The sequence below is a fragment of the Sceloporus undulatus genome, chromosome 10 (assembly GCF_019175285.1).
Source record: "Sceloporus undulatus isolate JIND9_A2432 ecotype Alabama chromosome 10, SceUnd_v1.1, whole genome shotgun sequence".
In the NCBI taxonomy this organism is placed as follows: Eukaryota; Metazoa; Chordata; class Lepidosauria; order Squamata; family Phrynosomatidae; genus Sceloporus; species Sceloporus undulatus.
This window is the reverse complement of record NC_056531.1, coordinates 1,746,990-1,759,215: the sequence shown is the minus strand read 5'-3', so window position 1 is coordinate 1,759,215 and position 12,226 is coordinate 1,746,990. Positions and strand designations below refer to the sequence as shown.

General features: G+C 47.5%; 2 protein-coding genes across 2 annotated transcripts in view; one reads left to right on the top strand and one right to left on the bottom strand.

Moving 5' to 3' along the window:
- LHX5 (LIM homeobox 5) overlaps positions 1–3,758 on the top strand; it is a 13,481-nt gene extending 9,723 nt beyond the window's left edge. Inside the window, exon 5 of the mRNA XM_042441858.1 lies at positions 3,400–3,758. Within this exon, the coding sequence (XP_042297792.1) occupies positions 3,400–3,758 (359 nt within the window). The remainder of the gene's footprint in view (positions 1–3,399) is intronic.
- Positions 3,759–4,780: 1,022 nt separating this feature from the next.
- LOC121916451 (serine dehydratase-like) overlaps positions 4,781–12,226 on the bottom strand; it is a 13,361-nt gene continuing 5,915 nt past the window's right edge. The window contains exons 8-9 of the mRNA XM_042441506.1: positions 11,989–12,113; positions 4,781–11,025 (exon numbers count right to left, since the gene is read on the bottom strand). Of these exons, the coding sequence (XP_042297440.1) occupies positions 10,832–11,025; positions 11,989–12,113 (319 nt within the window). The 3' untranslated portion in view covers positions 4,781–10,831. The remainder of the gene's footprint in view (positions 11,026–11,988; positions 12,114–12,226) is intronic.

The following is a 12,226-nucleotide window of genomic DNA, read 5'->3' as shown; positions in this document are numbered from 1 at the left end:
ATTTTCCCTCCTTATTCTTTCTCCTTTCTTCTTTCCTGTTCTCTCCTTCCTTCCTTCCTTCCTTCCTTCCTTCCTTCCTTCCTTCCTTCCCTCCTCTACTTTCTTTCTCTTCATATTCTTTCTCCTTCCTTCTTTCTTTCATATTCTCTCTCCTTCCTTCCTTCCTTCCTTCCTTCCTTCCTTCCTTCCTTCCTTCCTTCCCTCCCTCCCTCCCTCCCTCCCTCCCTCCTTCCTTCCCTCCTTCCTTCCTTCCTTCCTTCCTTCCTTCCTTCCTTTCTCTCTGTTCTCTCTCCTTCCTTCCTTTGTATTCTCTCCCCTTCCTTCCTTCCTTCCTTCCTTCCTTCCTTCCTTCCCTTCCCCTTTCCTTCCTTTCTTTCTCTCTCTGTTCTTCTCCGTCTCCGAGTGCCTCTCCTGCCTTCCTTGTATTTCTCTCCCTCTCTCCCCTGCCCTTTCCCCTCCTTTCCTTCCTTCCTTCCTTCCTTCCTTTCTTCCTCCCTCCCTCCCTCCCTCCCTCCCTTCCTCCCTCCCTTCCTTTCCTCTCCTGAGCCTACCCCACATCCGAAATCTGGGCCTTTGGTTGGCACTCCCTTGCCCAGATCCTCCTGCCCCTGTGCCAGTCTGTCAGGTGTCCAGGGCCTTCACCTCCACCTTGCCTCCCTGCAGCTCTCTCCCCATCCTTTTCAGCTGGGAAGGTGAGCTGACCCTCAAAGGGAGGGCTGCTTTCAAGGCAGAAAGGGCTTTTGTGTGCCAGAGGGTCTGACCCCTTGGACACCCCCTCGATCAGGCTTCTGCTGCGAGAAACAAAGCCCCATCTGCCCCGCTTTTGTACCTCTTTCAGAGGACATTTGTGCCAGTTACGCCCCAATCTCAGGAGCACGGAGAAGGAGGGGGGCAGATTGGATTTGAAGGGGGGCTCTTGTTTGTTTTGCTTCCTGCACGATTTCCCCCCTTCCTCCTTTTCCAAGGCCCTTTAAACAACCCCCCTGAAATATATGTGTGTGCATGTGCCTTCAAGTCCTGTTGACTTATGGTGACCACATCAATTTCACAGAGTTTTCTTAAGCAAAGGATACTCAGAGGTAGTTTGGGCAGTTCTTTCCTCTAAAGTAGAGCCGACAGCACTTGGGAGTCTAGGAGAAGGCCTTTTTGGTGGCTGCTCCCAAGTTGTGGGACTCCCTTCCCCAGGCGGACCTCTCTTTCGGTTGTTGTTGCTGTTGCATGCCTTCAAGTCATTTCCAACCTCTGGTGACCCTAAGGCGGGCCTATGTAGGGGTTTTCTTGGCCAGTTTCTTCAGAGGGGGTTTGCATTGCCAAAGGCCGAGAAGGTGTGACTTGCCCAGGATCACCCAGCAGGCTTCCGCGGCAGAGCCAGGATTCAAACCCTGGCCTCCAGGGTCACAGCCCAACGCTCAAACCACTATACCACACTGGCTATACCACTAGCTAGAGATCTTTGGACTCAGGGAGGCCTTTGGTTTGGGGTATTGTTGCCGCCAATGGAGCATTTAATGTGGGGTGATGTGTCTCTGTTGTGTTTTAAGTGAGTTTTGAAAGGTGCTCTTAACTTGTGGTTATTTTGGGGAAAACAATAGAATTGTGTTGTAACTCCTGTATTAATATGGCTGTTGTTTTTTTTAGTTGATGTGTTTTTCATTGGTTGTAAGGTGCCTAAGAGCCAGCATGATGCAGCGGTTTGGGCCTTGGGCTGCAGGTGCATCTACACTGTCAAAATAATGCCGTTTTGCCCCACTTTAAATGCTGTTGGAATCTAAAGAGGTTTGGGGGCACCTTTCACGGCATTAACATTCCCTTGCCTGCTTGCCTTCCTTCCCACCCAGGATGGGGAAATTAAGATTTAAAAAAGGAAACTGGTTTGAAGCCATTGCTTCAGCCACTAAAGTCTCCCACACTTTCTACTTCCGAAACCTGAGTTTTGACCCCAATCCTAACTGGCTTGGCTCCTGGCGGTCAAAAGGATTTCCCTTCCCAGCCGATAAATACGTTCAAAGCTGGTGCCGTTGCCGCCACAGTTCACACAAATCTAAGCCGTTGGTTTCCGGAGATTAAAACTAGATTGAATTTACACACCCCTGGCCCTGCTTCAATGCAGGTTGTTCATGTTTGGGGGAAGGAAGCAGGGAAGGCAAGGAGGCTTTTGACAAAGGAGGCGTTTGCATTGCATTTCTATTGGTGTTGTGATCCTACTCAGGCCTATGCAGGTGTCAAGGAGTTCCATGGGTCTCATTCCTCCCATGTCTGTAGGCTTGACCAGCAGCCCCGAATGGGTTGGACAACACTTCAGGCATCCTTATATACCCTGAGTATGGGGATGATGGTAGTTGTAGTCCAAGGGAGCCGGAGGAAAGAGTTTAAATTGCGTCCCTGCTACAAGAAAAATTGAGGAAGGGGACTATGCGGTGTATTAAGGAGGCCTGAAACAGTGTTGATTTATGGTTTGACTCTTATTATTTTATAATCTTATATCCTGCCTTTTCCCAATGTAGCGACTCAAGGCGGCAATTGCTTTGGATTGCTTTTATCCATAGCTTTGGGCTGCAACTAGATTCAGTCACTGGCATTTTGACTTCTGCCTTTTCTGAAACCTACACGCCTTGGTTAAAACTTACAGATCTTTTTCTTGATCTTTGTCTTGGGGGTCGTAAGATACACTGCCTCTGCTGGTGGAGGATCGTAAGAGCCACCGGAAAAATTAATTGTTGCCGACTTTGCAAGCGAGTGGCCTTCCAGGACCCACCGTGGATAGCCAAATCCATGGAGGCACAAGGCCCATGATATACAATGGCATAGCAAAATGGTTTCCCTTGTGTAAAATGGCAAATTCGAGGTTTGCTTTTTTGGAAGATAGATAGATAGATAGATAGATAGATAGATAGATAGATAGATAGAATATTTTAAAAAAGGAGCCCTGGTGGTGCAGTGGTTTAATGCCAGTACTGCAGCCACAAGGTTGTGAGTTTGATCCCTGCAGGGCTCCAAGGTTGACTCAGCCTTCCATCCTTTTGTAGGTCGGTAAAATGAGTACCCAGTTTACTGAGGGCAATTGGCTTACCGACTGTAAACTGCTTCGAGAGTGCTAAGTAACTGTATAGATATGTTATTTCGGTTGTTATTTTGGAATCCGTTGATACGGAGGGAAGACTCTACTAAAGCCTCTTCATTGACCATTCGGGTTGAAACCCCAGCAAAATACTTAGCATGGCAACAAGAATAGCTCGCAACATTACCTTTTAACTGTGAGGAAATCCTCCATCCACTCCATCCACTCCATCCCCTGCCACTACAAGTGATGGGATTGCGAGATGCCATTGCTCTGGTTCTATTGGAAATGACGGTCGGTCCATTCTAACTGTACGTTCTCTCCTCTTCTTCCCTCCTTAGATTACCAGGGTGACTACTATGGTCCCGGGAGCAACTATGACTTCTTCCCGCACGGCCCCCCATCTCAGGCCCAGTCTCCCGCCGATTCAAGCTATATCCCAACTTCGGGGGCTGGTTCCACCCCACTTGGTCCGCTGGAACCCCCTCTCCCCGGGCATCACGCGTCCGAGAACCAAAGGTACACGGATATGATCTCGCACCCCGACACGCCCAGCCCAGAACCCAGCCTGCCAAGTTCCCTGCATCCCATCCCAGGCGAGGTCTTCAGCAGCGGGCCCAGCCCTCCGTTCGCCATGTCCAGCTACAGTGGGCCTCTCTCGCACCCCAACCAGGAGCTCAATGAGACAACCGTGTGGTAGAGTGCCCCTTGACGGAGGACGTGTCCGAGATATCCAGCCACAGCCCTATGTCCCTAGGCCATGCCCTCTTGGTACCCTGGACCCCATCCTCATCTGTCCTCTCCTGTTTGCTCCATCAGGGAGCCAGATGTCCACGTACCCAAAGCGCCAGCCACCATGATGCCAAAATCACACCTCATTGGATTTCTTTCCCTGGGGCAGGGGTATTCCAGGACCCGACATGGACCACTGCCTCCATGATGGAGGGCCTTCAAGGGGGACATTTGGACACCGCTCAAGGGGCAGTGAAAGGCGGAGGCCTCCACAGACACACACACTTGGTTTCCTCCAGCAGCGAATCTCGGGGGGAATTCGCCAACTCCTTGGACCAAAGCTGGACTCGTCTCTTTTTGCAGACCGAAGGATCTTGTCTTGGTTTGGGGTCTGGGTTGACTTTTTGGGGGGATGTGGGAGGGTGGTGGAAATTTGGGTTGATTTTTTGCATTGGTTCGGGCTTTGGGCTTTGGGCTTTTGGTTGGTTTGTTTCTTCGATCAGGAAAGACAAAAACAAAAGTGTGAGAGAGGGAGAGAACCCATTTATTTTAATTAGAAGGCTTATTTTGTGTGTGTGCGTGTGTGTTCCATGATGGCAAAGGACTGTTGGGCAGCCAGCGATGTTTCGTTGGAGATACGGCGCCCCCTCGTGGTAAGTGCTGGACTGACTTGCAAGGACTTAATGGTTTGGAGGGCTTTGGGAAAGGATATTTGATTTGGTTAATTATTATTATTATTATTAATATAATTCTATTATTATTATTATTATTATTATTATTATTATTATTATTATTATTATTATTTTGGGCAGAAATATAACCACGACTACCAATAAAACAAACAAAAAAGCGGCACATTTGAGGATATCGCTAGCTAATGCCAATCCAGTCCAAACCTTCCTTGGAGGCTACACGTGTTTAAGGATGTATTATAGGGAGGGTTTTTTGGCTCCTAGTTTCTTTATTTTGTATAAAGAAGAAACAAATAAAGTATGTTTTTGTGTTTATTGATTATTGCTTGTACTGTGGTCATCAACAGAGGGCAACGGAGGTAACCAGGATAGTAAGTGGGACGCGGAAAACATAGGCTGGCATTCTGCTTGGGGCTTAGGGTCTTTGTAAATGGTTTTACGCGAGTGCAAAACTGAACCGAGTAGTTTGGCAATGTATGTATTTGCTTAGGGGTGTTTATAATGTTACAACATATGGGCATCTTTTGCACAACGATGGAACGACTGGTGGGCCATGGCCCAATGCACAATGGGTACCAATGTACATTGGGACACTGCACATTGTGGATCCAGACACCAATTACAATTTGCCAGAGCATAATAGGAGTGCCCTATGTGTATTGCCAGTGACTGGTTGCACATCTTTTGCATTCACTAACAGGGTTTTGTTGCTTTTCTATTGTACATAGCTACAGAGTTGTAATGTTAGAAGAAGTTACAAAGCATAGACTTTAATGCAGTATCTTGGCTATTATTATTGTTGAATGGGCATGGCAATTTATAAAGCACCAATGAACATGAGAGAGCCAGCATGGTGTAGTGGTTTGAGCATAGGACTAGGACTCTGGTGATCAGGGTTCGATTCACAGCTCGGCCAGGGAAACCCACTGAGTGACATTGGACAAGTCACACACTCTCAGCCCCCAAAAAACTCTGAGATAGGTCCACCTTAGGGTCGCCATAAGTGAAAAATGACTTGAAGGCTCACAGCAACACCAATGACAAGGAGTCTACACTTTGTTTTTTAATGCCTAAAGAGTTGCAATCCAACACTCAGACCGCTACACCACGCCGACTCTTGGTGTCTTACAGACACATATCCTTCTGAAATGGCTGGCCATTTTTGTCTGATGCAAAAGGCCTGCATTTAGTTCAAGGCTGTGGAAGCAGAGCTGTGCACAAAGTGTCATTGCACACGGATGCATATATGCACATTTAATTGTGCATTCAGCTGCACAAGACTGCCATTCACCACAAGGACTGCTTGGCACAATCGGTGTGTAATTCTGCACATGGCTATATACGCCCTAGGCAACCCCAATGTAGAATCATGGCTGTTGACCGTTCCCTCCTCCATGTGCTGATCTGCACCCTGTCACCAAGAAAGGATCAAGGATCCTTGGAGACAAACTAAGAAATAGCAGCTTTAGTTCCAAGACAAAGAATCCCAGAGTAAGTTAACAGTTTAGTGTGGCTGGTAACTTCTCTGGCGCATTGGCTATTGAAAGGATGAACCTACAGTATTTGAGCATTGGCTTCAGCACTTTGGAAAGCTCTCTTAAAGCCTTACTCCCCATGCGCTATGCTCCCACTGTGCTGCCACAGAAAAGGGGGCATGGTTATCAAATGTGCAGTTGGGACCCTATTAGGAGAGGTAGGCCCCTGTGATAGAACCAGTGTGGCATAGTGGCATGAGTCTCGGACTGCAACTCTTTAGAGATTCAATGCAAAGGTGATTGTGAACTCACAAGGGATGGAGATATCTTGGCTCTCAGAAGAAGTAACTTTTTTGGTATTGCTAACTGCACCTTTGTCCCCCAAAATTGTACCACACGCTTTTGCTCACCACACAGATCTGCGCAAAGTTCCATCTTTGTCCTCCACCGCTTTCCCCTCCCTTTCCTTTCTCTTCCTTTCCCAAATCTGCCATCGCAACGTTCTTTAGAAGGTGAAGGGTTCTGGAAGGGGGAAAGTAATCGGTTTTGAGTCTTAAGATAAAAAATGGCCCAGAGTATTCGGGAAGGAGTGCTTTATAATTAATGGAGAACCAAGTCACAGGGTTTGCCAGCCCCCAAGATACTTTGGAAGCACTCCCCCCCCCCCTTTTCGGAACTGGGAGGAGGGTTGGACTCAGCCGGCATTTTGATTTATGAGACTCCCTCATCCTGAAACATCGCCTGGGGTGGCTTGACCAGTGCAATTTATCAAGAACCAGAAGACAGGAAAAGAAGGAGAGGTGGTCAAGAAATGGTCCCCGATGGGGCTAGGTAGTCCCATAGGATCACCTAAGAAAAGCCTAGTTTCTCCAGATGGAAGCATTGCTTCCATCTCGGATTATGGGCAATTGAGTGGGTGGGAAGACTGTTGAAAAAATAGTTAGGCACTTATGGCATGGGGTGGGCATAGTGCAATCCACAGTCACATGGACCCTGCTTTTGAAATCCCCCTCAACCCCCCCCCCTGTTTTTCTGAAAGGTTTCAGCATACATTTTGGACAATTTGGGTCCTCAGTCCCCACAGAAAGCCCCCAAACACATACAAAAATGGCCTCACCTCCCCACCCACCCAGCACCCAGTACCCCCCATACTCTTTTGTTTTCTTCAGTCCTTCTCAAAATGGCAATGGTCACCATTTTGAGAGGGACTGCAGCAAAACATGGGGGTATATGGGCTTGCAGTAGGGAGTGTATGGCTCATGGAGGATCTTGGCAGGAGTTTGGCCCCTGGTGCCCACTAAGATGTCCACCCCTGATTTATAGCATTTACACTGAAAGGCTTACCTATCAGCTGCCATCCTCTTGGTGACAAACACCACACTAGGATGTGCCAATGTGCATTGGTCCTAATGTGCATCAGGACATCAGTTATGGTGTGCCAATGCACACTGGTCCCAACGTGTAGCAGGAGCTAGGGTATGCCAATGACCACTGATTCCAATGTGCATCAGGACACCAGCTAACGTGCCCCGATGAGCATCAGTAGAGCCCAGTGTACATTGGGACACTCTCGCCAGTACTCCATAATGCATCTTCAGAATTCACTTACAGGGTTTCTTAGCACCTCTGCAACTAGCTTACTCCCACTAACATGTGGCAGTACACCAACAAGTTGTGATAGGATCCCATAGGCCAGTACACTGGTGCTGGCTGGCAGGAGGAGGCTGGCTGCGTCCTCCTTCAGCACCCTGTTCACCAACATCTCAGAATGCCATCATTCAGTGTGGCCAGCTAAGATAGATTTGGGGCATCAGATCAGGAGACACAGTGTAGCCACAACATCGGGGTCACACCTAGTGCTGGATCCCCGCCTTCCCATGAATTAATATTAAGATTGATAACCAATATTTATTTAATGAATAGGTGCTAGTAAGATTAATTATACTATAGCAACAGTGATATTGTATTTTTTCCCCATGCTCTGGGCAGCCTTGAGCCCGCAGCCGAGCGGCCGCATACACAGGGATCTTGCAAATCAAATATGGCCGGTTGGAAATTAGTTGCTGACTAGGGACTTTGCAGGTCCGACAGGGAGCGCTTGCATGACAAATTGAGGATTTCCCGCTCTTCCACCCCAGTAACCGTCGCTGTTCCAAGCAGCTCCGTTTGCCTTATCCTCTTCCGATTCACGGCCGAAAGCCACCGCAGCAACAGTCATAATTAAAAATAATTATGACAATAATGCATGGAGACAGTGGCAAAGGAATGCGTCTGAGACGGCACAACTTGCTAATTAAAGCACAGAGTTGCCGTCAAAACAAACTGACTGTAGATAAATATTGATGAGAGTAAACAATAATAATATGCGCTCGGGCACATGAGCTCCTGCCAGCCAACCCCCTGGGACTGCGCATCAATTGGGAGACATAGAAAGAAACCTAAATGGGATTTTCAATACGTCAGTGGAAGGGTGGTCTCTCTGAGGAAGCGACGCATGGCGCAACACTAGCCATCAATTCATGGGCTTCTCTTCCGTTCATCCTCACCCCCAGCCCCATTTTCCATTGCATTTTTTTAGAACCGGGTGGGTAAGATGTGGCCTCAAGTGGCCCCTGATACCTGGTTTTGTGCCCCCCAATTCGGCTTGACAACAGCTTTAAAATTTGGCAGGGATTGGTGGGGTAAAAAATGCTTTAAATCACCCGTCAGGGTACCGTTGTGCAATGGTAATAGTATTAGCATTTACATTTCTATACTGCTTTGTGGTGAACTAAAGCACTCTTTAAGTGATTTATAACATGTAAGCCATTTGCCCCCCCCAACAAGTTGGGTAGTCATTTTACCGATCTACAAAGGGATGAAAGGCTGAGTCAACCAGAGCCCTCTGGGATCGAACTCACAACCTTGTGGCTGCAGTAATGCTACAACAGCCCCTAGGTGAATGTTGCAGAATGACTCGATTCCATTTTGTGCAAACGTAAGGCCATGTAGAAAGATGTAAGTCCCCAACAGAATGCCAGTCTCCCTTTGCCAGTGTTGAAAACATTGGTCAGAAAAACCCCCTGGAAGTGCTCTGGCACTTCCACACCTGGTGTCCAGACTCACATGATCCCATGATACACATCAATAGTCTCCAATGCGCAAGAGAGGCCTGTACATTGCAATGTTGTGACCGTCGTTCCATGAATATGTATGTTGCAAAATCATTCAGTTTTCTACATATGTAAGGCCACTTACGTAAACCTAAGCCCCACACTGAATAAAATCCGCATCCGAATTTCGCACAGAAGACGTCCTGAACTGAGCATCGTCTTTGGAAGCGGACCCATTTTCAAAGATTGCAGTGGGAAGACAATTGCTCAGGTTAGTCGTCGCTTCTTTTGAGAATGAAATGACAGAAGGATTGCATCCCGACGCCAGAGGACCCTCCTCAGTTCTTGAAACAAAGATGGCTAGAAAGCCTTGGGAGACTCACACAAGCCCTAGCTGAGTAGCAAGTGTATTTGTGTAATTCTGCTCACAAAAAATTGTGAGGTGCCTAACACAGAGAGAGAGCATTGTGTACTTTCCCGCCACCTCCATGTGAAAGAGCATCTGTCTTCGAAGAGCTGAAGCACAACACAATGCTTCCTACCTATGAGCTTTGCCACCGGTGTGCTTTACACAAGAGAGGTGACAGGCAACAGCTGTTCTACAGCCTCTGGCTTCACACACCAGACAATTGGCGGCCTTGCAAAACCGGGGAGGGAAACACATAGAGAAGCGATAGCATGTCACCCAGGGATTACAATAGAGATCCTCACAGGATACAAAGAATAATTGCATCCTCTGTGGAATGGGCTGAAATTTACTCAGACCAGTGGAAAGCAAATCAGGGGTGGCTGGTGGATCTTTTGGAGCCATGTGTCGACACTTGGTTTTACGGCCACTCTTCCTGTAGCTTCCCATGTTGGGTGCTGGATTCGATTACTGGCAGAGGTTTGGCACCTAATCCCCTCTCACGGTACAGAACTACAGTTGCCCTCCGTATCTACGGATTATTTTTTGTTATCCACGGCTTCAACTCTCCACGGTTTGAAGGTATTTTTTAAAATATATAAATTCCAAAAGCAAACCTTGATTTCTTTTCATTGTCTATAAGGGAGACCATTTTACCACCCCATTGTATTTAATGGGAATTGAGCATCCACAGTTTGATATCCACGGGGGGAGGGGAGTCCTAGAACCAAACCCCAGTGGACACCAAGGGACCACTATATAGCCATACAGTTCCACCTTAACTGACATAGCAACATCCTATGGCATTCTGGGACAGGCAGTTTAAGACCGGGCATTTAGATTTCTCTGCCAGAGGTCTCTAGTGCCTCACCAGACTACAAAACCCAGAATTCCATAGGATGGCCTCATGGCAGTTATAGTGTAATCCCAGCGCAATACTTATATACTGTGTGTATACAGTTGGGGTGATGCTGAACACCCTTCTCCATGGGGACTTTGGGGGAATGGCAAAAAGCTTCAGCAAGCACAAAAGTGAGATCCACAAGCCACACAAAGCCCAGAGGTTGCACTGCGCCCATGCCTGCCCTAGATGAAGTCTTGGTTGGCACATGCAGCAAAATGTGTCAATGCTCCTGAGATGGCACAGAGGGCCGGACCACATCAGAAGTCAGATACCATTTTTCTCCTCATTGCCAGAAAATCATTGAAAATTACACAGTGTTCTGAGACTACTCACAGTTCAGGGGGAAATGCATGTGATGCATTGTTTGCACAGAAATGCTATTTCCAGTGCTGAAAAGGCTTAGGACTGAATCTTGGGGGAAGGATTTCTCTGGGGTCAAATGCTCCTCAAGAGGGAACCTTGAGATAAGCCATCACTTCATCCCCAGTTGGTTCTTCATGGCCTGGAGCTCCTCCATCTGGATGGCATTTCCACCGCACACGATGAGGACAACCGAGTCTAGTTGTCGACTCAGGCGTCCCTCTTTTTGCAGCTTCTGGAGGTAGCCAGAATACAAGAAGGCCACAGAAGCACCGCAAGCTGCCTCCACGAACATCCTTTCGTCATCTGGCAAAGGCAAAGAACAAGGAGGTCAGAAGAACCGCTCAGGATCGCTGGATGCCAAAGCTAGGAGGATCCAGGAGAAGGCACAGCTTGAGAAAGTTACATTTGGGAAAGTAACTAGGTCTAGGAGAAAATCTGACCAACTCATTTCCATTGCCACTATTATTCCTAAGATGGCCTAGTCAGCACAGATAGCATGATCCACCTCAACCACTTTCCATAGAAGATAGTATTTCAGTCTGCTGAGGAATGTTGATAGCAAAGCATACCATTGTTTGCTTTACTTTTCCAGCACATGCATCTGAGGAAGTAGACTTTAGGAAAGCTCATGCTGCCAACTTCTTTTTTTCAGTTAGTCTCAAAGCTGCTACAAGATCTCTCTACGTATTTATTCCTAGAGACAGGTGGCCACATGGTTTAGTGACATATGCTCCCAGGCCTAGGAACGCCTTTCTTTTAGAGAAGCAAGGTGCGCCTTCAGTTCCAAGCCTCAGGGGTCATGCCAGCACCACTCCTGTCTATTCAAGCTATCCAATAAGTATTCCGACTCCCTTTATTTGAATTACTTTTCTTGTGCTTGGCATCCCTGATGGACAAAAAGAAGAAGCCCTACTGGCCCACTAGGAGGAGCTGTCTGGGTATAGTTATCTGCTTTGGGTGTTGTAGTTTTTTCCCCCCAAATTGCAGGCATACTTGAAATTTCAGGGCGAAAACCCACATCACAGAGGAATGTACTTGTACCCTGGCACCCAAATTGCCAAACATTTTCCTAGAGAGCGCTGGTTGACTGCTTCCTCCTCCTTCTCCCGCATGTCTCCCAGCCTGGGACTCAAGGTGGCTTGTCATGGTTCAAAGAGATACAGCTTTCAGATTCATGTCATACAAATGAAAATGGGTATAATGAAACTAACCGTACATTTTTACAGCCCACCCTCCCCAACGTGCCATCTGCAGATTCAAGCTCACCCAGGAATTGCTCTATAGCTTTCACAGCTTCCACATCCTCCAGCACATGGGAGACGATCTGACACTCCCTGGCACAATCCAAAGCCCGCTGTGCCACTGTCTTGGCGCCAAGGCATTTGGCCACACTGCAGAATGGACAATAGTAATACAAAGAAGAAGAAGAAGAAGAAGAAGAAGAAGAAGAAGAAGAAGAAGAAGAAGAAGAAGAAGAAGAAGAAGAAGAAGAAGAAGAAGAAGA